The following is a 26213-nucleotide window of genomic DNA, read 5'->3' on the forward strand; positions in this document are numbered from 1 at the left end:
AGCCATGATGCCTAATGCTGACACTTTGAGAGTCAGATTTTCAAATAACTTAAGTGTGCAATCACCTGCCACATTAGCAAATGCAAGTAGTACAACTGTGCATTCAAATCACATAACCACATGCCCAAGAGGCCCAGTGCCAGCAGTGGGCGATCTGCTGTATTTCAAGAGTAATATGATTCTAGCCCACTCTTACTGATTTCTTAGCGGGGGTTGTTTTTTTTTAAAGAAACTTTCAAGAAGAAATTTGTTTCAATTCATTGCTCCCATATTCTGACAAGTTTACAGCCAGTTTTATTCTAAGATTTTTCTCACACAGGCAAAACTCAGCTGATGCTCATTCTTTTTCAGAGATGATTCAGCAATGCCACGGATCAATTATTTACAACTCATTCATATTCAATGGTTTAGTAATGAACATCAGCTACTTCTGGTTTACAAATGACAAAAAATGTTGTGTGATCATAAGTCGAGAATTAATAGGAAGAAATGCTAATTATACTACTGGAAAAAACTGGAAAAATTGCACTCAACTGGGATTCTTAGTTGCTGCAGGTATAATGACCACTCTTCAAATATATCTTATCTCAGAAGAGTGTAGCAAAAAGTGATGATGCATGAAAGTTTTTGCATTTAGGAAATAACTGAAGCTTTATGAACCTTTCTTAAGGAAACCTCAGTTCAGAAAAATGTGTCTGGTTTTGTTTCAAACCCAAACTAAGGCAACGTTCACAAAGGTTTGCTCGTCCTTTGGCAAATGTGAGGAGCTATTTGGCCAATTATGGTTCTGAGGGGAGACCATTAGAAATCTCTCTGATTTCACATGATTTTGACCTGAAATCAGGTAAAATTTGGAAGCTTCAGTGTCATTTTTGGAAACAGAAACTCCAAATAAAGCTCAGGAAGTCAAAGCTATAAAAAGGTTTCCCCTAAGCCCATTTACTGAAATGGAGCCTTTTTGCATGTTTCTAAGACTAATGGGCTAGAGTCTTAGCTGCATCTACAATTGGCTCAGGGCATGTGAGGGGCAGAGGCTCCCTGACACTAGGCCCATCCAAGTCCTCCATATAACAAAAGGCAATCTCAGAACTACCCTAAATTAAACCTGGCTGCCCATGACCTAAAAGGGCTACTCTAGCAGCTTGGGATGACTGGATGCTGTGGTGCTCCAGCCACTTCCTCTTACCCCAGGAACACCTCCTGTGCTGAGGGCATAGAGCTGCCTCGACAGCTCAGTAACATCCAGGGATTTTCCCTAGACTGCTGAAATCCTCAGGGGAATGGATTCCCTAGGTGTTTCAGAGCTGCAGACCTGGCATGCTAGGTCATTTTACAAGTACACACCAATCTGTCACTGGGGAGCAGAGATATTTTTTCTAATTGTTCTTTTAATTTTATTTTTAAAGTATTTAAATTTAAATTAGAAACTCAGGCCCACGTTTGTGCTGGTTGCTGAAATACTGACAGTCTGGCTCTTTTAATTCACTGTATCAAATCTTCATCTTTGTGTTTAACAGGAAGCTCATAAGGTTTGGTTTTCTTGTGCAGCTTTTCCTCTCGCCTTTTCATAACTTCTCTGAAGTGCTCTTCCTCCTTCCTTTGTTTTTCCTGAAGTGCTTTCTCCAGGAGCTCCTCTTCTTCCTTAAGTCTGATCTGCAGCTCTTTCTGCCACTGTTGCAAAAAAAGAGAATGATTTCATTTTGGTGAATGATGTCTATATAGGAAAAAACACAATTTGGCATAACCAGGGTTAATGTGAGGAAAACAACTGCACAAACGGCAAAGGCTAATGATAATTTAAGGACAGGTATTTAGGAAAATGGCTTCTGTTGGAGGCTTGGGGCTGTGTGCAAGGGTTGGGACAGTGGACAGATGTCATAGCTTGCCTTATTGCTTCTAAAACAGAAGTATATGACTTTGCAGGGAGGAAGGCTCATACGTCCAGTGGAAAATATCATGCATTTGTGGATGGCCCTGATCAGCTCTAACTTAAACATAATACAATTGGTATTCATATTTCCAATCTATCTCATGGTTTCACTTACAAACATTCTCAATGCTGATAAACTGGAGGCGGGGGGGGGGGCAGGAATCAAGGAAGAAATGTATTTGCTTATTTCAGCCTTTATAGGGAACATCGGCATTGCCAGAAGTAAAAACACTTTGCTGAAAAAGACTGAAAGTATTATAGTGCTGCAATCAAGAAGCAGAAGTTAATGTCTCTTCTTTTGTTCCTCAATGACAATGTTATTACTGCATTAATGGAGGCCCTGCAGCTACAGACTCTTAAATACAGAAAATCCAAGTCTGAGTAACACAGCAATAAAAATGTGTCAGGTGTTTTGGAGGTTTTTTTAGGTTTCATAAGAAGAATAAAGTGTGGGTGGGAGTGGGAGGGAGGAACCACAGTCTCAAAGCACAGGACCAGGTGTGGTAAATTCTGGGCTGAAATGTAAATTTTCTCATGCTGTTGGGAAGCTGACTGGAATATTGTGAGGCCCACTGATACCTTATGGGATAATCAATCCTAAAAAGTAGGTGTCTTTTTCAAAAAACTTCCCCCACCATGAAACAAACCAGTGGCTCATGGGCATGTTGTCCATGGTTACAGTGAATGTCAGCTGAAAGAAGTGCTCTGAATTATCAAAAAGATTTCAATTCACTTGGTATTTTTGCTGTCTACACAGTGACAACTCAATGGAAAATTAAATCTAAAAGCTGTTTAACATAATATTTCTTTCGTTCCCAAACCTGGCTTTATAAAATCAGCAATAATGAAGTCAGCAAAGAAAGGTGAATCAGATATGATAGCATATAGAGAATAAGGAATTTGGGATTTCTTAGGGGAGATTCATGAGAGAATTGTGATGGCAAAAGGAAGTCCAAAAACCAAAACAGCACTTCTGATAAACATAACAAAGAAAAGTTATTTACTTACTATTGTTCTTTGTGAAGCAAAATACCTGAAAATAAAATACCCACTCTTGGGAGCACAAGCATTTCTGGCATTAAACCCTCTTAAAAGCATTGGCCTTTGGGATCACCTGATGTTATATAGGGAGTATGGTCCCAACCCCCCAAGGTGCTTTTCAGTTTAAGCAAATGCTATATACTACCAAAGACCTTGGAGAAAGTGGGCAGAGAAATGCGGGACTCTTGCTAACAATCTACTGAAAATCTATGAATAAATAACCTTTTGTTCTCATAATACTGTCAGTAGGATGTGGCTTTTAGGAGAACCAGTTAAATAAAGACTGCAGCTTGCTCCACTGAACTGGACATCAGTTCTAGCTGCCAGGTCAATAGACAACGCAATACTGAGTAAAGGTATGAGCATAACTGCAGGTAGCAGGCTTGCGTGGCTTACTAAGACTTACTGTAGAGGCTACCTGGGTCCCAGTGAAGTGTGCTCTAAGACATTAAAGTGCTGACACATCCAAAAAACCAAACAACCAGCACCCACCGTAGCAATAACCAGGGGCCTCGGCATTGGTCTTTGTAACCGTATTCAAACCAGCCCCTAGCCAAGGATACAAAAGACAGGGAGACCCTCCATTTGCCCTCACTCTTTTGCATACCTCTCAGAATCTAGCCCTTAGTTAGGACTTTAGGATCTGGGCATAGTAGCCCCTTATATTTAGGAAATGTGTATGATCAGTCAGTGTAAATCTCACTAGACTGGCTGATCTTATTGCAGCTAGTAATAGTCTTGAGGACATACAGAGCACTCTTCCAAAAATACAGATGGAGGGTCTATCAATGATTACAAATCAGATTTTGCTTTTAGTTATGCTCATGAAACCCAAATGTAACTGAAGGCATAATAGTGACCCACAATTGGTCAAATCCTGATGCAAAAGATGGTAGCTACTGTAGCGATATAGCATTCCTCTACCGCCCCATTAGGGTATTGGCACAGTAATGACAAAGCCTGGTCCTGCTATCACTGAAGTCTCTGAACTGCAAAACTCCTATTTACTTTAATGGGAGCAAGATCATGGTATTAGAATCTACTTGAATCTAAGCCATGTACTTAATGACATCACTTTCTGAAGCATCTGCGACTATTGTTCCAACCAAAACTATTTAGCTCCAGATCACAGCACCAAGCAGTCCTGCCTCTCACACTTGGGAGAAGCTCCCAGTGAGCATCTGCAAAACTAACTCATTATCCTCCTTCAAATCTCTCCTTCAAACTCCCCTCTGCCATGGTGCCTTCAAAAAACTTGATAAGTTAGGTGGCTGAGACCCCTGTCGATCATGCTGAACAATCTTGTCTCATTGTTTCATGTGACTCCCCTGTTGGTCTGTCTGTAACCATCAGTTGTCTCTTTGGGGCAGGGACTGTTTTATTCTGTTTGTACAGCACCTAGCACAATGAGGTTCTGGTCTGTGACTGGGGTTCCTAGGCAGTATGGTAATATAAATAATAATAGTTAATAATATAACAGTTCTCACAAAATTACTAAAATACTAATATGTAGCTAAATGTTATGACACAAATTATTGGCTCAGTGCCTTCCAATTTAGCCACCAGATACACTCCAGTGTTACTAGCATCTGTTGCCAATCAGGACTTGCTAACAGCAATCCATCACTACGTCTCCGTGAGCTATAGTGAAAATTTATCTCTGTAGTCTTGGCATATCTGTCAAGTTGAGTTTAAGCAACAAGGTCAAATTGAATATATCTTTCTACGTTGTTTCTAAATAAATAAAAGCAGAATGTAGCGATATATTTTTAGATAAAGAAGTTGATGCCTGAATGCAGTGCAGTGGATTAATATATTGCTTTAATGGACTAGCCTCCTGCCTCTCCCGCTCTTGTAAATCCTACAAGATCAAAGTGATTAAGAAATCGTTTTGATCTGTCAAGGTTAAAGGATGGTCACCACAAAACTAAGTCAAAGGCTTTGGATTCAGTTGTTAGGAACACACATCAGAAGAAATCAGTGCTCTGTACTCAGATGCAAGATTCTTGTCAGAAGAAAACAGCGCTAATTCAGGACACTAGGATTAGGCTATTATTTAACAAATAACAAAGGGAAGTGTTTTCCATAACTTAAGGAAGCAAATAAGATGCACTTGTGGCAGAGTTAAAAGGTAATAAAGTTTGGCAATGGCTGAATTTTGTAATGCTCAATATTCAATTTATGTGAATGCATATTTTTTTCAGGTCTGCTTGTCCTTTCTCAAAGAGCTTTTTTATAATTGTAAACAATGCTACTTGTCAAACAAAAAAATGGAAATAAGGATCTTACTTGATCTTCAATTATCTTCTTTAGCTCCCTGTCTGTCCGGGTAAGGATATCTGGATATGGATAAATTGGTATTCTTGCTTGCAAAAGTTCCTTTCTTTAGTAAAAAAAGAAACATCCAACATCATTACATATCAGCATTCATTTTTCTGAAATCATTTTGGAAGCACTTATGTTATTAAATGCTATTGAACGTGCTATGCCTGCATCTATGCTAGTCTTTTTGGGGAAATCTTCAACCAGTGCATTTCCATCAATGGAAAAAAGAGTTGGAGTGCTAATGTAAATAGAGCTCCGGAATTTTCATCACTGTGTCATCAGGCCAGCTCCGAGTAGCGGTCAGTATTGAAATCTTCACAACTGCAACTAATGCTGTTTCTCTGTATTCCCTATTCTGTGCTAAGTATAAGGAATACCATAAATATTGCAGTAACATAAATAGGCTACCTCTGCACTTGCAGCATGATTGTTTCAACTGTCTACCTACCATAGAGTTACCTCTAACCCATCATAGTAGTATCTAAAATTGTTTGCAGTATTGTTGGGAGCCATGTTGATTCCAGGATATGAGATAGACAAGGTAGGCAAGGAGATATTTTTTGTTTGACCAGCTTGTGTTCGTGGAAGATACAAACTTTAAGGCTGATTCACAGAGCTCTTCCTCCGTTCTGCAGAAGGAAACCAGAGTGTCTGAGCTAAATATAAGTTGTTAAGTAAACAATCTGTCCCAACGTATTAGCTCAGACACTCTGGTTTCCTTCCCCAGACCGGAGGAAGAGCTCTGTGAAGCTCAAAAGGTTGTACCTTCCACCAACACCAGTTGGTCTGGTAAAAGGTATTACCTCACCTACCTTGTCCCACAGGCATGTAAATCCTGTTAATAAGTATTTTTATGGCAGAAGTCACAAGAGGGTGCTATTAATAGTCTTACGACTTTTACTCAGACTGTGAGCAATGTGGTCTCTGAAGAAATGCTGTGTTGTTAGCTTTTTTTGTCATGGGAGCTATTTGGAAGGAGCTGTTTCAAACAGAGAAGTTGCTCTCTAGACTCTTCCTGTACAGTTAGTTCTTGGTGCAAAGTTGCTTCCAAGGAACCAGGCATTAGTATTTGGGCTGGAATTCCTGCAAGAGGGTTTTGGTTGAGTATTGTTTGACTCCTTATGTCCCAGCACTGGTGTGAATCAACAAGATATACTAAGAAAATGCCAAAAGTCAGTGTCACTGATTTCTCCCTCAATGGGAAACCAACATGCAAAATGCTGAGTTCTGCTACTGCTCAGCAGAGGGGCAACAGTATTCCAACTACCTAGCTAAAAGACTGTGTTATCAGATACTACATAGCTAAAAGACTATGTTATCAGATAGTGAGCACACAAAGAAGAAAAGTAATGAAGCTGCCTTGCATGCTTTCAAAGTTGTCAACAGAGCTCTAATGCAAAGCCCATTGACATCACTCAGTCCTTCTATTGACTTCAGTGGGCTTTGGAGCAGGCCCACACTAAAAGAAAACGCATGGCCAAAGGCTTTCAGTCCTCTTCACAGGGTGGAGAATTTGTTCCTCCATCCCTTAAAGGGGAATCTGGACAACCAGGTCCCCATGTGTCCCCCTTCTTGTGATAATTCAGAGGATCACCCTGATGCAAGGAATGGGGAAGTTGGAATGGAGAATATTCTCACTCCCTGTGCTTATATTTCAGGGGCAATCCGCTCTCTCCTGTTGTCCTGTTAGGAGTATTCTTTTGGGAGAGTTGCTGGTCCCTTTCATGCCCCTCTTCCCTATTAATGAAGGTATTTGTGGGGAGGTCATTAGTCTGGACCCTGACATTCTCACGACCTGCAGGGAGCCCTAGAGAGACTTCCCCTGCCTCCTGTCTTCAGCAGCTGGGCTACCTCATGCTACCTACTCTCCTGCTGTTGCTATAAGTGACTCTGGGGGGGGGGGGGAGAGATTCCTTCTCAGATAGAGCAGGTGGGGGCTCCCAGAGGCCTCCAAGTCCCTTCTGTCACCCCTTCCTCCCCCAAATGTATCTGTTTTGAAAAGCAACACTCCTATTGGACTGACTCTCTCTTTTTCCTCCCTGTTTTCTTTACACAGTCAGGGTTAGGGAGTGGGCAACACACCAACACTGACCTAGTTGCTCTGGAGCAATAACAGCTACTATACACAATCATCCAAGAGTCTGCTCTTGGAACAAGCTAGCAGATTGCTTAAAGTGAGTGAATATGGCTTCTTTGAGCCTTTGTCTACACTAGCAAGCTCCATAACTGTAATTTGCTACCAGTGCAGCTTCCAGCTATTATTACCTCCCTGACTCTGAGCAGGATTATATAACCTGGTGATAAAAAGACATTAGCTATATCATATGTAGATTACAGTTTACACAATTACTCCCACAGATGGTGCTAAAAAGAGACAAGGACAAAGTCCTGTAAGCAGCCTGGAAGAAAAGGGACATGGTGTGAAGTTGCTTTTATTGCCATGCCTTTGCAGTACTGCACAGTGAAAAAGGCAGGAACTAAATGAAATAAAGGCGTTTCCTAAAATATAAGTTGCATTATCATCCTGTAGTAACAATAATAAAGAATCATCATAATATATTGCACATGTATAGTGCCTGCCATGTGAGGATCTCAAAGCACAAAACAAATATTAATTCAGCCTCACATCACCTGTTAGATAGGGAAGTATCCCTATCATACAGAGACTAGAACCCAGATCTCCTAACTCCCAGTCCTGTACTTTAGCCTCAATATTATGCTTCCCTCTCATTTGTAGCCAGCCAAAATGTGGGTGCCATAGGGACTTGGAGCACACAACATGGGACTACACAGGAATTTGCAAACTCATAGTTTCTTTTTTTTAATTTTTTCTAAGTGGGAGAACAGGAGAGTGAAGGACTTCAGTTCTGAATGTGGCCTGGCCATCTGTATTACTTACATATTCCGTGGTGTTGGATGCATACTCCCTTTCTGTGAATTCCCTTTTTTCCCTGGGTTTCCTTGACAAGCTAGACATTTTTTTAAGCATAGGTCTTGTTTTGCATATTTAATTGTTTTTTCCCCAAAGCATTCTTAGTTGACTACTGCATATTTATTTTAGTAATTATGCCTAATTGTAAAAATAGTATAAATTCAATTAATAATTATAAAGAGCCTTATACAATTTTGTGACTAAAATGTACCGCACCTGCACAATAAAGGATTTCTGAAGTTAAAAAGCTTAGCAATTTCAAAGTATTTTCCCCTCATATAGTGGAGATGATTAACCCATATTTCTTTATGCTCCAAGAGACGCAAATAAAATGTTTTTCTTTACAAATGAAAAAAACACCTTTTTACTAATAGTAAAGCATAAAAAACTGGGGCAGGGATCTATCTTTTTTACTTGCCCATAAAGCACCAGGCACACCTTCTGCATGGAACAATGTAAAGAACATAAAAAATAAGAATGTTTTTCATCTGTGAGGCTCCCAAAACCTTTACAAACTATATACATGCAGTAATTTCTTTTCCATATAGAGGTAGGCATTTTCTATCAGACTGCTGAGATCTTATATGATAAAACTCAGCCAAGTTTGAATTTCTATAGTCCAGATAGGCAATACTGAAAAGAAGGATTTCTTTTATGGTAAAAAGATTGATGCTACCTTACGTACAGTGGTGATATAGGAACTTGTTATAACAACAATAGCCTGCAATGGCTTAAAAGAGAACTGGAATAGTATGTGAAATTTAAAAACAAAAACAACCCCATCAAATGTTTCTTACCTGTATCAACCTTATCCCATTTGCCTCAGCTACGAAGTAAGACTGTAGCTCTCAGATGGACAAATTGTACCATAAAACCTGACACACAATTGACTACACCATATATGTCCTGCACTCTTGCCAACCTATACCATTTTTTACTACCTGGTTGGTTAATCTCTTACAGCTTCTTAGTTCCACATCAGCTCCCTCTCAATTTTTGTGCAGTACAAGAGTTCAGTTTCATCGAGAGAAACTATCTGAATTGCTTAAATTTCCTTGGAACTGATTTTGTAGCATCTGAAGCACAAGTGGTAGTTTTTCAGTGTGCATTGAATTGATGTAAGATGAAGCTGGTCAGTGAAGATCAATTGAGGGCATGGTGATCCACAGTAGAGAAAGAGAAATGCAAATAATGATTTTTCTAGTGAACAGAAAATAGATGTTGTCTTACTGATCAAATCCTCCTTTGTAGATTCTGCACTGGGGATATAACTTGAAATTGATAATCTTTAAACTTTTGCTCAGAGCTGTGAGATTTTAAAGGGAAAAAATTGTGACCTACACCTTACAAAATGACTTTCAAGAAAACAGCCATTCCTAGCAGTTCACTGTATTCTATGTATTCACAAGCCCTCTAGCACAGAGGAACAGCATCAATGGGTTCACCTAAGAGTGTTGAAAGCAGACATTTTAATGGGTTTTTGCCATTTCCTCTACTCTAATCTGTATATGTTTCTTCTGCTTTATTTTCTACTAACACTATTCATACATTTTAAACAGAGGAAGAAAAATGGATTGCAGGACTTGTGCAGCACTGAAAGCAGCCTGATACAATACCTGAGTGCATTTGTGCAACCACAGTATTTTCAACCAACTGCAGTGCTGAATCCCTAAAGTACCTGACAGATGTCTATGTATGAACCAACTGTACAAGCAGCATGAAACTACTTTACCTTAACATGAGACCAAAATACCCAGGTTAGTGAATTTGATATTCACTTAGCTAACAAGCTTGAACTGCCTTATTGAAACCCATAGCAAATGCTTACTAAAAATGAAGCTGCCACCATCATAGTGAGCAACATCACAGTATTTAACGATGGATAAAAACAATGTATCCTTGATTTTTTTCACATTGTTGATGTATCATCTATAGACATTACATTTATAGCAATAAAATTTTTAATGTTTAATAAAAGATAAGTGTTAATATTAGCTGTGATGTTAACTTTACTTATAAATCATTGTGATGAAGCTCTCACTCTTAAGCTTTCAGCTATGCTAATGAATTGAGATAATTATCCACATAGTGCCTCTTCAGCAGTCTCATACTGCAAATGCAAGGTTTCTTTCAAATACCTAAACACCTCCATACTCCATAGCAAAGGTTTATAAATTGCCCTCTGTGGAAGATGGAGATTTAAACACAGAACTATTATATTTCCAAAGTCAGAGCCTTTTGTTTTACTAAATGGAACAAAAGGATTACCTGAAAACACACACAGAAATTCGTATAACAGTTAGCAGTACCTTTCATTTACATATTGGCCTCCATCCTCAGTTGTGTTACAGTCATCTCGTTCTGTTCCACGAGTGCACAACTGCCCTAAAGCCAGCATAGCTGACTACACCAGGGCTTCCCCTGTATCTGAGGATTCTCTAATGGCGTGGAGCTGGCTTAATGCATCACACCTCCTCATTTGGCCTAGCACAGGGAGAAGCTAGCAATAAAGGGACATGGCAGAGGCGTCCCGGCCTTCTAGTGAACCCCAGAGGCCAAGACAATGCCTTTTGGTGCCCCTTCCTAAATTACACTGTTCTCTCCTCACAGGCAACCAAGGAGGGGAGTGATTTTTCCTGAATTGTACTGTAAAACATCACTGCTACGTTTATATTTTTTTTTTTTAATTTTTAATTGAATCTCTTTTGTTTAATTTGTAGCTGACGTAGTGAGGTTCTACCCTCTTTCCTGAGTACCCATACATTTTTAAAAGGACAACAGTCAGATTAAGATTTCCCTATTTTCAGGCCAGCAGGAAGGTATACTTGGCTGCCAGCATAAGTTAGAGAAATCTCCAGGTTGCTTTAACTTATATTTTGCTATTTAATGGCCACTCCAGCAGTAGCACTCCAACCCCGTCTCCTTCCCCCAGGTCATGCCCTTTGCCCCAGGTAGTACAGAGCCATTATGCTGTCTCTGTGTCATGCGGGTGCTCCCTTTACTCCTGGAGGCTGGATCCACTGGCTTTACAACTCTTTTTAGTTGCCAGAGTGGTGTGAAGGGCCATGTCACACGGTGACTGTCCCTTTAAGAGGAGAGGGGTCTAGCCCCGCCTGTGACACTTCGCTTGCCTCCCCAGGTGCAGAAAATAAGCAAAGTCACATGACAGGTAGATTAGGTGACAAAATCAGGCCATCTGGGGAGGAGATAAAAACATAAACCTCCAGAGTGAGTGCTAAGGGAGGGGTATGGTAGGTTAGATAACCCACAGAGAAGACTGGTAGGAGCAATCCTGTCTGAGTCTGAGTCTGAGTCTGAGCACAGCACAGCACAGCACAGCACAGCAGGGCTGTGGAATCCCTCACCCAGAGGAAAGCTGGACTTGAGTGCAAGGTCCAGGACAGGAGGCTTGAGGGGAAAAGACTCTCCAGAGAGATGAGGGGCTGTAGTAGAACTCCCAGAGCTCCATGGCTCAGAGGTAACTGAAGGGGAAGCAGGGAACCTGAAGCTCTGGTGACTGAGGGTGAAATTGGAAACCCCATGTGAGAAGGGTCACAGGAAACTATCTGTATAAAGACTTAATAAATGAGACCCTAGGAAAGAGAATATGATTGTGTATTTTGGGTGTGGAACAAGTTTATTTGGGGAGGCAAGAGGGGACCTGAGGGTAATGTGCCTGCAGAGCTATGTTGTGCCATGAGGGAGCATATTGTGCTTTGGGATGGTACTTGGCCTCCATACTCTAATACTGCAGTTCTCAAACTGTGGGTTGTGACCCCATTTTAATGGGGTCACCAGGGCTGGTGTTAGACTTGCTGGGACCCGAAGCCTGGGCCCAAGAACTTCAGCCCTGGATGGCTGGGCTCAGGTTACAGGCCTGGGACTGTAGCCCTTGGGCTTTGGCCCACCCGCCTGGGACAGCGGGGTTTGGGCAGGCTCTGGCTTAGGTCCCTTCTCCTGGTTTCATGTAGTAATTTTTGTTGTCAGAAGGGGTTTGAGAACCATGCAAAAATATAATGGGGAAATCTGGCCCATTGTCTGTAAATCAGTTTGGGGTCTTTTGAGGTGGTGATTTATAAATAGCATTTTGACAATATTCCTATTACGCTTTTTGTATTTTAAATCTAGGAGGTGGTGATCTTTTCTATAGTTTGTAGTGACCTATGCAATTTCCTCTTGCTCCATTGCTGGCTGGCTGCGGCATTAGTTTTCTCAGATTTGTCTGATTGTTGTTTATTCTAGTATATTTGTTTTATTTTCCTCCTAGCACTGTCTCTCTAATGGAATTAGTTACAGTTTCCTTACTCTAAGCACTGAATTGACACTTCTTATGTATACGGGTTTTCTTTGAGTTGGTTGTTCTTTTGGATACTGGATTCTTTCAGCTGGACTTCTGCCTGTAAGTTCTCTTCCTCAGTCTTCTCTTCGCTAAGTTATTTTAGCTGCAGCCCAGTGCATGGAAAATCATTATCTATTAAACTATGGATATGCTGACTTTTTTTTTTATTTCAAGGAAGTGCTTCACACTCACACTCTGCTCTTTTGGTGATTGCACTCAACTTATTTCTGCTGAAAATGTTCGATAGTAAAACCCTTAAATTTGTAATAGAATGTTATCCTCACATGGCATTGGGCTAATGTACATCAAATGATATAGGATGATGAAATCTGACATGACCTAATGAAAAATGATGCATGCCTCGGATGCTTTAATTTTTTTACAATTTGCTAAAAGTGGCCAGAAGCAGCTAAATAGCTTTAAGAAATGGAACTCTGTTAATAAACCCTGGGTTTTTTTTTAAAAGTAGCTGAAGCACCTCCAATTTTTATCTGCAATTTCCAACACCGTATACTCCTGGGAAATTTCATTTGGGTCTTATTATTTGACATCAGCATTGCCATGTCTGCATTTGCCTTAATTTGTAGGTTCAATCGTTCCCTGGTTGCTGCCTCGTTGTTATAAGACTCAGATTAGTCAAAGACTTTATACCACAGGGTGCTACAGTATAAAGTTTCTGCTCATTGTCAGAGCAAGGTGCTTGCTATTGTTTTTGTTATGTCACTGTAAGGCATTTAGAAACTGTTTTAATCTCTCATTGTTTAGGACCTAGCTTCTCACAATCAGCCACCTAAAATGGCTGTTTTATGCACACAGCTACTCTCTATTTTGTTTGTGCAACTACCTCTTTACACCGGAACATTTTTTGGGTGTAACTTTGGAGTCTCTCTTTGGAAATATTCCTTTTTGAAGCCTAGTTAATTGTGATATGTCTAATTTACCACCTGAACTACCAACTGTTAAACTGGAACTGCAGAGGACAAAGTGATACCGTGCTATAGTAATGGTGACTCCTCGAAGACAGAATCTGTGAGTGCTGCTACACAGAAGGGAAAATTGGGAACTTTACAGGGAAAATTGCAGCCCACAATAAAGTGGTGAGGAAGAATCCTGTGACCTGATTTAATAAAATCTGTGTTTTGTTTTGTTTGGTGGAGTTAACTTACCATATTAGTTCAGTGGGAGCTGATTGTTAAAACCGCATGAATCAAGGGATTTTTAAATGATTGACAAATAAACCTTTTACGTTTAGTAAAGTTTGCTAGTTAACATTAAATCTGAAAAATATATTCAGTAAAGAATATTACACTTTAAAAATAAGCATTTTTAAAGCAGAATGATAAATATTAAAATATGCTAAGGGTAGGGTTGCCAATTTTCTAATCGTGTAAAACCAAACACCCTAGCCCTGCCCCTGCCCCATCCCTTCCCTGAGGCCCTTCCTCCTGCTCGCTACATTCCCCCTCCCTCAGTAGCTTCCTCTCCCCCACCCTCACACACTTTCACTGGGCTGGGGCAGGGGGTTGGGGGTGAGGCAAGGGGTGAGGGCTCTAATTGGGGGGTTGAGCTTCTGGGGTAGGGCCTAAAATGAGAGGTTCAGGGTGCAGGAGGGGGCTCTGGACTAGGGAAGGGGGTTGGGGTAGGGGAGGGCTGCAGCTGGGAGTGTGGGCTCTAGGGTGGGGCTGGGGATGAGGGGTTCAGGGGGTGGGGGGGCCTGTGGGTTGTGGCAGGGGGTGAAGGTTCTATCTTGGGGTGTGGGCTCTGGGGTGGGGCCAGGGATGAGGGGTTTGGGGTGCAGGAGGGGTCTAGGGGTTGGGGTGCAGGCTTACCTCCATGGCTCCTGGTCAGCGGCACAGTGCAGACTAAGGCAGGCTTCCTGTCTGTACTGACTTTGCACTGTACCCCAGAAGGCAGGCTCCTACACTGGGGGGGAGCAGGAGGCTCTGCGCACTGCTCTTGCCCACAGGCACTGCCCCCACTGGCCATGGTTCCTGGCCAATGGGAGTACGGAGCTGGTGCTCAGGACAGGGGCAATACACGGAGTCCTGTGGCACCCCCCCCCCACACACACACCTAGGAGCTGGACCTGCTGGCCGCTTCCAGGGTACAGCGCAGAGCCAGGATAGGTAGGGACTAGCCTGCCTTAACTCTGCAGCACCGCCAACCAGACTTTTAATGGCCCGGTCAGTGGTGCTGACTGGAGCTACCAGGGTCCTGTTTTGACCAGGCTTTCCGATCAAAAACCAGACACCTGGTCACCCTAGCTAATGGCCAGATTCTCAACTGCTGTAATTTGCTCTGTCTCCACTGGAGTAGAGTCCTATCTTTCATACAAGCCTCTTAAATAAACACAGTGTAAAATACCACATGGTAAAACACTCTCTCCTTTGGTCCTTTGTGTTGCTGCTGCTCTTCCACTTGTACAAATTTACCATGTTACGGCAGTCTTCCTGATCTCCCATGATCCCCGGCAAATACATGAAATTTGCAGACTGTTCCATATTCTGGGGAGTCTTGGTAGCAGAGTGCTTTAAGGACAGTGGCTACGGTACAATCTGGAGATGTTCCTGCAGTGTTTACAGTTTGATTCAATGGCTCTCAGCACCCCCACTATAAAAATTGTTCAAGCACCTCTGTCTGTATGATGTGTCACATTTACTTGGTCTAGAACTTTTGGTATTAGAATTTTTTGTTAACAAAAATAATGTTGGTTTGCATTCAGATACTCTTCAACTTTTGATTTTAAAAAATTAATTGTGTGTGGGTATGTAGGTTTTTATGCAAATAGTTTTTAAACACTTAGCATGGTAAATCAAGGATTGACTTCAAATTAAACTGCCTGACCCTGGTGGCAGCAGCTAAATATGTAAATGTACAGCTGTGACAAAGTTCTAGGGCTGATCTAAACAGTTTTTTGTACTGACTTAACAATATCTGTTTAGTAACCTAGATAACTAAATTGTGCAACCCACTTAAGGATGACATACTTATATCAGTATTAAGGTACTTGTATCATTATGGGTTATTTCCATAAACTTACTAACAGGCTATTCTGATATATCAGTATAAACATGCTTATAACTTAACACCACCATAGGAAAAGTGACTTCTAAACAAATAGAAGACCTGTCCCCGCAAAGTCAAATCAAATAATATTTGCTGCTGCTGCACTGAAGTATTTTATACTGTAGCTTATTTTATTCTGGCATTGTTGGCAAATTTAATTGCTTACCATTCTGGCAAAAATTGCCTTCGAGTGATCTGACTCAACTTGTCTTTTTTGGAAAAATTCAAGGAGCATCCAGATTTTTAGTTTTTAATATCCAGCTATGCCTCACTCCTACCTCTTTAAAATAAACCATTAAATAAATGGTCAGGGGAAACTAGCTATTTGTCATTTTGAAAAGCTATAAATATTTATCTCTTTTCCAAACTACAGATGTCAAGAAAACCAGCTCAATAATTTTGTGTGCGCACACACACACACACACTGACTGCACATTGAACTGTGACTAAGTGCTGTCAGAGGCCCTGAGCATCATGGACATCATAATATGACATTAAATATGTGACAATATAGTTTATCACAAAACAAGAGGTGGGGGTTTCCCTACAGCTTTGGAGCCAGGGGCTCAGACCTCTCTGGCCTTCTTTTTAACCTTACCCACATAAAAGATCTAAGCAGAGCACTGGCATTCACTGCCCTGCTAGGTAGCAGTCAAAGCAGAAACAACACTGGTGCCCCACCTAATGCTTTGCAACTATACAAAATGCCTCTACTTCCATCATGCTTCACAGGCGAAACACCCAGCCTCACTTCACTAGCCAAGCAACATGTAATTACTTGTCTGTCTGTCCAACCAATCTCATGTCTAGCAATAAAAAGCTGCACTGTGCTTCAAGAAGTAAAACATGAGTTGGCTTCTAAAAGGCTCAGTAAAGCAAAAGTCTATAATACTATCATTCAAATGAATTACAAAGTGAATATTGTACTGTCATGAATAAGCAGGTTTCAGACTCGCTAGAATCAAAAACATTTTAAAGTGAATAATGGTTAATTCAAAGCTATGATTAGCTGACACAGGCTTCATTTTGTGTAATCTGATTCATGGACTAATATGTGATCAATAGAAGCATTTGCTTATTTTCAGCTTTGTTGGACAGGGACAATAAACTGTTCAATATAATAACCAAGCTTGCATTTCCTTCATGAGCCATGCTATTCTGGAGATGTTACATATTTCTTCTGAAAGATTTTTGAGAGCAATTCCAAAAGGGCACCTAGGAGACTATCTTGGCCCTATGCAGGGTGCTTCTCGGAAGTAGGGCTCTGCATTGTGCAGAGAAGGCCCACTTCCTGTGCCACCACCCATTACACTTAAAACAGCAAAGGAAATCACAGAGGGGGCAGCTCTACCAGCCCTATGCCATTTAGGGACTTGCCTATGCCACAAAAACTAGTTGGACAGATCCACTGTATTAGCTCTTTTGCACTAGTGGATGAGCACAAAAGGGCTGACAAGCAGGGGGTGAATCTGACCCCATGCATTTATATCTAATAGAAATAAATAAAATGACATGCCACATAAATGGACAGGCAGCTAATTTTTCCAGAACCTGGAAGTGTTCTCCAATTTGATACCTTCTTTCCTCTGCCTCATTGATAGGTACTGTACAAACACAGAACAAACTGTATGATCTTTAGGACCGAGACTATCTAAGTACAAGACAAGAGGCAACAGATGTGTACAAACAGGAGCACAAGCAAAAAAGCACAATCACAGCCTACCAGAAGCCTAGCTATTGGCAAGCTTGTTTGGTTTGGTTTGGTTTGGTTTTTTTTATTGGGTTTTTTGTAGGCAATCATGGAAAAGCAGAGGGGAGGGATTTGAAGGTGGATAATGAAGTAGCTTTGTAAATGTTTAGGGCAAGTTCCTCCAAAGCATAAGGGGAAAGTGTGGGAGAAAACTCAAAGATGATTGTTTTGAAAATGTAATGAGTAGGTGAAGGAGGCTGGCAAGCATAGGACTCCACTGGCTCCAAGTATCATACATGTGTTTAAATGTCAAATTCTGAAACACAGATTTTTTTTTAATTGAGCCAATTAAAATTCAGGCTGTTCTAAAGCAGATCATTTGAATGCAAACTCTCTGTTTTTACTCTTTTTCTCTAGAAGAAGGGTGAATTCCCCTACTGATGTGTACTAAAAAGGCTCAACTGCAGAAGAAAATGTCAAATTTTGCATTCCATTTTCCAGTGCAAATCAGAGCTCAGTATTTTGAGAACAGCTTATAATGTAGCTACAGACTTGGAGATATGAGAATATAGAGACTATTGACAAAATAGGGTTGGCTTTAAAAAAAAAAAAGCCACATTTCAGTATGTACTCAAAATTAATGGGAGGCAATAAAACACAATATGAAGGGGCAGAAAGCACAAACACTAAACCCATTTTCCCTAATTTAAGCCTGGGTTTAAAGTTTAATTATAGGCAGCTTCCATCGTGCAAAATGACTTTCACCTTGTAAATTTTCACTTGTATATCATAGTACTAACATATATTTAAAGGTCAGAATTCTTGTGAAATTAGCTTAAAGGGAAGCTTTTCTTACACACAAGATAGAAGTGTAGCTCTCTTTTTCTTTTTTTTTTTTAAACCAGGCAGATGCATAACTCACTAATAGCAGAGTCAAAGGAAGCCATGTGCATGATTATCCTTAACTTTTAAAAATGCTGTGACGTGTACTGTTTGAATGTATAGCATACGGGAGGCAGTGTCTGAAGAGCAACTCCATAAACATTCTATTAGTGGTAGAGTTTGTCACAGATTTGCTAGGGTCCCCCATTGGAGCATGGTGATATAAATAAAGTGGCATTTTGTGGCTGACCCTTGTTTGTGTGTGCAAGGTTGGCAGAAGGGGACAGTGAAACTTTCCTTTGCTACAGATGCCAGACACACTTGACCTCCAAATTTCTTCGAACACTGATGTAAACATTCCTGTGCAAGCCATCTGAAAAGAAGTGAGGAAGCAGAGTCATGGACTAGCCTGAAGCAGCTGGCAGACTTGGCCAGCCACACAGGGGAGTGCACACAGCACCCTCTTAATTGGAGGGGTAGGAACTGTAGTCCCCAGGAGCTCTAAAAGCCTTTCTGCCCTTCTGAAGGACAGTATGTCCTGGAGCTCCCAGTGGGGCACTGTAACTCCACACCATCTCCAATACGGGCTTTCCTTCTGCCTCCAAACTTTTCACTTTTCCCTCTAATTTCTATGAAACGTTGGAAAAGACCTATTAGAACATAGGCCCAGATCTACAAAGGGACTTGGGTGTTGCAGTGCTTAACTCTTAGGCCTCTAGAAAATTACCGGACCAGCAATGGGATCCACAAAGCCTGAGTTAGATGCCTAGCCTCCTTGTACAATGCCTGGGGGTAGAGGTGCCTATGAATGGGATCCACAAAAGCCAGCATGCTGGGTGAGGAGCCACCTAAGCTAGACAATGGGGAGATACTGATAAGAGGGGTGCGTTCTAAGTCCCTTCCCCGTGAGTTTGGCACCTCTCTTCCTGTGATCCACAGCCAAGCACCCCTTTCCTGGTTAGGTGGCTTAGGAATATAAGCTGCTGCTTGCAAAAGTGAGTTAGGCACCTGGCTGGCTGCACGTGGCTGCACGTGGTGGTGGTGCCCATGTAACTTTTAGCCCCTGGGTTAAAATGCTCACCTCAGATGCAGGACACCTGGGTTCAATTCTCCCCTCCGCTCAGAAGCCACATACCAATCAGCTCCAACCCCAGGCAAAAATTTATTTTTCCATGGCTTGTGGATCAAGCTAGGGCTTAGGTGGGCAATAGGTGTCGCAGTGCCTATAGTGAGAAGCATTAAGCATACCCAGAAACATCTAGGCACCTAGGGTTAGGTGGCAGTCTAGCAATGTTTTTGTGGATTGTAGTGGTGCCTAGAACTGGGACTTAGGAGCCTTGCTGCAGAAAGGAACTTGGACCATAGACATTCTAGCCCCAGTCCAGCAAAACATTTAGGTATGTGCTTAACTTGAAGCTCAGTGAGCACTCAATATATTGACTTAAGAAGACTTACATTTTCAGAAAGGACTAGTGAATCTCTGCCTCGGTTCTTGTGCTCCCAACTTGAGACACCCTTAAAGAGGCTTTTTTAGATGGTAGGTACTCGGCACAGTTGAAACATCAGCTCCTTTTAGGGTTTCTCACATTGGAAACCCCAACCTGAAGCAACTATAAAGCTAACAATGCATATCTTCTTCCATATTACACTCTGACTGGTAGATGTAATTGGAAATACATGCCTTCAAATCAGTATGTATTCACAGTGAACATGGAAAAGCAAGATTTTAAGTAGGGAAATATGAAGCTGCAGTACTCTCTCACGCTGCATATATTGGTCACTATTAGAATTTCAGTATCAAGTTTTCATTATCAGACAGAGGGGTTTTTTTTGTTTTGTTTTGTTTTTGTTTTAAGCCTTCTTTGTACATTTTAACCTTAACTACTGTGTAGTTTTGCTTCTTGGGTAGAAATTTAATATGCATCTGGTATCCTGTGGTTACAAATGGTTCATTATTTTAGGCAGCTGTTTTTTAATTGTGGACATCAGAACCTACAAAAGTGAGTTGATTTATATCCTCAGATCTCTTTTTGAGAGGGTGGATATGCAATCACCTTCAATTAGACTTAGGAAATGTAGCTTGCAGAATCATAACTATTAATTATGTGCTTTTTTCCCCCTAGAAGCCTAATCATGAAAGGCTCTCTTGTGGCCCCAAGAATCAGTGCTGCATTGGCTAAGGGAAAGACCCTGCTTCAGCAGGGGAAACTGGAGGCCTCCTACCTGTGGAAGACTGGAGGAGGTATTATGCCTCTGAAGGTGTATTAATTGTCAGACTCCTTACACTGGTGTTAATTGTAGACTGCATGCTCACACTCAGATTGGTGTGCAGAAGGGGCAGGGAAACTATTATGCTCCTTCCCTTTGTAGACAAGTCCTCCTGCGGGCCTGCATTGTGGCTGGCAGCATTGGCTGGCCTTCCTTTCCCTTCCCACTTGCACTTGAGTGCTGAAACTGATAGGAGCGTAGGGGGCCTCCCTACAGCCTTACACTTGACTTGAGCCCCACTAAACTCCTGCATTCTAAGTGGCGCCTGAGGCCTTGCCACTGCATTGACACAAATTTCAGCATAGCAGAGCAACCATTTAAGTGTATGGCTGCCTCTTGAGTGGGCGGAATATGCTCCCTGCAACCTCTACCCCCTTCACTGCACCCTGGCTGGGTAGCTACAATTTCTGGCTTTAAATCACATGGATTTCTTAGGAGTCTAGAATTTGTGACATTAACTCTGTTGGAGACTGATTCTTAATTTCCCCAAATCATAATCTTTAAGTGTGTGGGGTTTTTTTTATACACCAACATTAATGGATCACAACATATTCTTACCAACAAAATTATCTAGACAAGGGAATTATTTGGTTATTTAGCAGAAATTCCAAATCCTGCTGTTATGGGAATAAAAAACACAAGTAACAACACTTAGCTTTGTCTGGCTCAGCTCTCCAGAGCTCAACACACCTAAAGAAAAAACAATACTGGGGACAGGATGCAGGACCTGAAAAGAATTTGTCTCTCTAATTATAATACAGTTTAGCAGCAAACTGAATTTAATTTGCAACAATAACTTGGTCATGAGACCTTTATTTTTTGCGGTTATCAGTTAATTTGTGAAAATATACAATATTTGTTATACACTGACAATACATACCGGCAGGCAGAATGGAGGGAGCAATCCGAGACCAAGATGATGAGCATAGAATAATAATGAAGCTAGACGGATAGACAAAAGGGACTAGGAACTCCTGAGTTCTAATCCCAGCTCTGTCAGTGACTCATTCTAACTTGAATAAATAATTCAGCTTCATTTTATTTGCTCTTCCTCCTCTGCAAAATGGGGATTATAATCCCACCCACCTGCCACATAAGGATATTGTAAGAATTAATAAGTAGAGCAGAGAAAATCACTTGCAATGAATAATTTATACAAAGAATTGGCTCTTCTTTGAGAACAGGCAATTTGAACAGAAATCTTGTAAAATATCTGTGTGAAATTATACTGCAAAATTTATGCAAATAATCCTAGTTGTACAGACATAAATAGGGCTGTGTGAATAACTGTATATTTGGTGTGGGTGCAGGTCCAAAAAATAAATCACTTTGTGCTAAACCAAAATGTTCAGTGAACAGAAATGTTCGTTATACTTTATATCAACCAAAAATCTAATTTCAATTTCAAGGTTTTGAAAATGTTTTTAATTTTTTCTGTAAAACTGAGCGGGAAATCCAAAATGGGAAAACCTTTCTGAAATGGAATTACAACTTTTTTTCATTTTGAAAATGCCAAAAATGAACCATCTTGTCACTTTATTAAAAATAAACAAACAAAGAAACCCCCCAAATCCTCAGATTCATTAATTGTTTGGATAAATCTGAATCTGCACTGTTTCAGTGAGGGATGGGGAGGGGTTTGTATGAAAAACGTTGCCCAGCTCTATTCAAACAGTTTAGGAGCATTCAGAATCAAATTTTAGCTGTTGGTAACTATGATTGGATATAAAGATCACACAATTTGTTTTTTCTCCCTAACTGGATGAGCATAACTCTCAGAATTGGATTTTTAGTGTGACCACTCAGTTGTGTTCAAAATTCACTTTCTTTGCAATCATTAGAATAAATCATACAACTCACTGTTTCCTCAAACATTGCTGCAGCCAAATCACTTGTTAAAACACTGCATAAAGGAACACACAAAGGGTACAAACGCAGGTATAAAGAATCTAATATATTTTCAGTTGATATTCACAGGCATTTTTAGATAGTATGTGGATATCTTAAGTAGTTAGTGAATGTACAGTGCTTTGAAATATAACACTAAGTAGTATTGGGGCCTTCCTACCACGAGTGCTTTAGAAATGCACAGAATAGATGATGGATAGTTAAAATAACTTACACATTTTATTGTGCTTTGAATTCTTCTGACTGAACCTTAATTTAGTTCAAATATGCAGAGTGGAAACAATGTCAGATACAATAATAATAGTCCCTTATTGAAATGAAGAGAAACTGTACAACAAAGGCAAAATGTCAAATTTGGTTGCATTAATTGGGGATTTGCACTCAGTCTGAATCTGACTTAATTGCTAGCAAACTGCAAAATGTTTCTTATGGAATTCAAGTCTCACACTTCAAATTTAGACATCAATCCCCAGAATATTTAAATTATAAACAATATTGCTAATTAGAACCAAGATGTTGCACTAAAATATTTTGTAGTTCTGCTTCTTAACTCTATTTAGCAGTAATCAATAAATATATTTTTAGGCACTCTTTTCCTCATTGCCCTGCATTTTTAACACTAAATATCAGATGAATGTAACTTGTTTTGTAATAGCTAAAATTTTGACCCCTTGATACTACTCAAAATATCATCAGGTACAGATCAGATCACGATTTGCAAACATTGGCCTGATTATTTCATAACCATGATTGATACGTTTTCACAGCCTGGTTTAACAGAAATAATCGGAAAACCTTTTTAAGAACTAAAGATGGATAATGTCACTTCTATAGAACACTGATTTTAGGCTGCCATCTTGTGGCACATAAGGTTTTTTGAACAGGAGTACTTGTGGCACCTTAGAGACTAACAAATTTATTAGAGCATAAGCTTTCGTGGGCTACAGCCCACTTCATCGGATGCATAGAATGGAACATATAGTAAGAAAATAAATAAGTGTATATATATACACACACATAAAGATAAATTGGAAGTTGCCATACAAACTGTGAGAGGCTAATTAATAGCTCATCTTCACTAATTAGCCTTTCACAGTTTGTATGGCAACTTCCAACTTATCTGTATGTGTGTATATATATATATCTTCTTACTAAATGTTCCATTCTATGCATCCGATGAAGTGGGCTGTAGTTCACGAAAGTTTATGCTCTAATAAATTTTAGTCTCTAAGGTGCCACAAGTACTCCTGTTCTTTTTGCAGATACAGACTAACACGGCTGCTACTCTGAAACCTGTCATAAGGTTTTTTGTTTGGTTTTTTTAATGAGATAATATTCTTCATGACGGCAATATTACTCCACCTTAGTGAAGGCCGGTGCAGTTTGGAATATTCTGAGAACATACATAATTCATTTGAAATTATATTTATAAGATTGTTTTGGGTCCTTTGAGGTAATTTACCTCTTCTAATTATGTACTACAAGTTAAATGTTTATTTCCTGACCGTTTTCTACTCATTTACTATGTCCCATATACCACAAAAGCAATATAGTCCAAATTTAATTCAGTGTGAAAATTAGATACACAATTACACAGGCATTTTGGCACTAGGACATAACTGCCTTTCCCTTTGAACATTAAGCCCTAGCTGTTTCATGTAATGAGCCAAACTTTAGTCTCAGTTCCACATAGCAACCTTTCACTGTAATTGGTGGACTTGTGTGTGCACAGAAACCCAGGACTGAATCTGATCCACTTTAGTAAGAGTCTGACATACCATGTTCTGTAATACTTGTCCTTGTAATACTTGGGGATGTCCGAGGGGGCTCTCACAGCCATGTTTCCCCGGAGTCATGTAGCAGGGTGTACATGATGCAGGGAGGAAGGGCACAGAACTGGGGGTCTGCCTCACAGCAGTTAAGGAAGCTATCAACCACCATTTGCCAATAAACTTATAAAATCTCCTGGAAAGGTTCATATGGTATTGCGTTTTCTCTAGAACAAAACGTTAAGTACACAGAAAGGGGCTTGTTGTTGTTGTTTGTTTATTTATTAATTTAAACAAAAACCTTAACCCAAGCAGAGATTTTAACCCCAGAAAAAGTACCAGAAACTCCATGGCGTTTACTAGAGGCTTAGCTATTGCTCTTGAGGTTTTTACATAGAAGGTGCTCAGACACTGGTGAAGGGCAGAGGTTTAAAAATCCCTGATAACTATAGCTTAATGTTCAAATCTTTTGTAAGACTGGTGGAGTAGTGTGAAGGCCTTGTGGAGGCAGGGAAGGACCAGGACTAAACATGTTGCAAATCTGTGCAACATGGTCCATTCCAAAAGCGAAAATATTGCTGCTCAAAGATTTTTGTGAGCCCCAGGGATGCGTAGCCAGAGAGGAGGTGAGCTGCAGCACAGACTGGGATAATTGCCTTCAGTTTGTGTGCAGAATTCTAACAAGCAGCCCCTAAGAGCTCCCTCAGGCCCATCACTCTATCCTTTTATACAAATAATTCATGCTGTCTCCAGGTAAATCATTTTAAAGGAGGAGTAATTGTTGTATGCAGTGGTGTTGTAGCTATGTTGGTCCCAGGATATTAGAGAAAATGTGGATGAGGTAATACCTTTTATTGGAGCAACTTCTGTTGGTGAGAGAGACAAGCTTGTCTCTGTCTTTTGAGCTGTAAGTGTGTCATTCAGCATAACAATCTGAAAGCTCACATGGTGAGAAACATTCTTCACAATGGTGAAATATAGCTGTAAACTCTCATGTTGCAGAGCAAACGGGGGAAATGATTGGCAATGCCCTGAAAGATGGGGGCAGAACCAGGGAATAGCTGTCCTGTGCAACCTGTTCCCCTCCAACCACTGGTTGGATATATATATTTTTTTAAAAAGAGAAGTTTTAAAATGAAGCTGTTTTTATTATATGCCTGTTAAAAAGCCTCATCACTGTATAAAAGGTGAATGGTAAAGGAAACCTTAACCTGGGTAGTCAGGTACACTTGTGCTACACATAAAATATCTGTTACTAAGCTGTTATTGATATAATGGAGAAGCAAACAACTAATAACAATCTCCAATTACTTCTAATGTCTATGTACTCTTAAACTCGCTTGGTTGTTTTTGAGTCATATGCTAATGTGAAAGTGTGTTGTAATGAAAATTACAGCAAGCTCCTCCCCTCACACTTTTGGTTCTGTATGCTAGGTTTCAGTCTGAAGCAAATATTAGACCCCAATATTGAAGGGCTTATGATAGGAAACTGAGACACCTAGTGGGCTAAATTATTACTGTTGTAAAAGCGAGGAGATAATTGGGCACAGTGCATGTGAACTGCAAACCTGCTATGTGTTTGACTACATCTCTCATATCCATCCTGACTTTTATCCAGTCTCTCTCCTCACTGTATGCTCTATTACTGATTTACCATTTTTTTGACACTAAGCACTGTTACATGGCACTCTCCACTGATTAAAATGACAACTGGTCTTGTTAAAATAACCTCTTTACAATGCTCAGAATGATTGGCCTGTTGGCGATGAGAATAATTACAACACTAAAATACAGAAGAGTTTAATTGCTCTCAAAATTGGAGTTGACAAAACTATTTACTCTTCCTGTTAAAGCTTCCTCTCACTATCCACACCCACAACACTGATGAAAATGCTTTCAAGGACACCTGGCTGATTTCTAGGGGCCAGATTCTGCCATCCTCACTAATGCTAAGTAGTATCTTACTGTGTGAGGAACCCTCACTGAGATCAAGATTACTAGACTGTAGAAAGTGCTACTCCTTGTAAGCAAGGGCTGCATAACCTGACTCTAGGTGAGTAGAA

At 40.4% G+C, this 26213-nt stretch overlaps 1 protein-coding gene across 3 annotated transcripts in view; it reads right to left on the minus strand.

Moving 5' to 3' along the window:
* Positions 1 to 255: 255 nt before the first annotated feature.
* Positions 256 to 26213, minus strand: part of TMEM232 (transmembrane protein 232) — a 138466-nt gene continuing 112508 nt past the window's right edge. For 2 of the 3 annotated variants that reach the window (XM_073344672.2, XM_073344673.2), the window contains exons 13-14: positions 5261 to 5354; positions 256 to 1671 (exon numbers count right to left, since the gene is read on the minus strand). In XM_073344672.2, the coding sequence (XP_073200773.1) occupies positions 1483 to 1671; positions 5261 to 5354 (283 nt within the window). In that variant the 3' untranslated portion in view covers positions 256 to 1482. The remainder of the gene's footprint in view (positions 1672 to 5260; positions 5355 to 26213) is intronic. The other variant, XM_073344674.2, reaches the window with a different exon arrangement.

Source organism: Lepidochelys kempii, chromosome 5, assembly GCF_965140285.1.
Source record: "Lepidochelys kempii isolate rLepKem1 chromosome 5, rLepKem1.hap1, whole genome shotgun sequence".
Taxonomy (NCBI): domain Eukaryota; kingdom Metazoa; phylum Chordata; order Testudines; family Cheloniidae; genus Lepidochelys; species Lepidochelys kempii.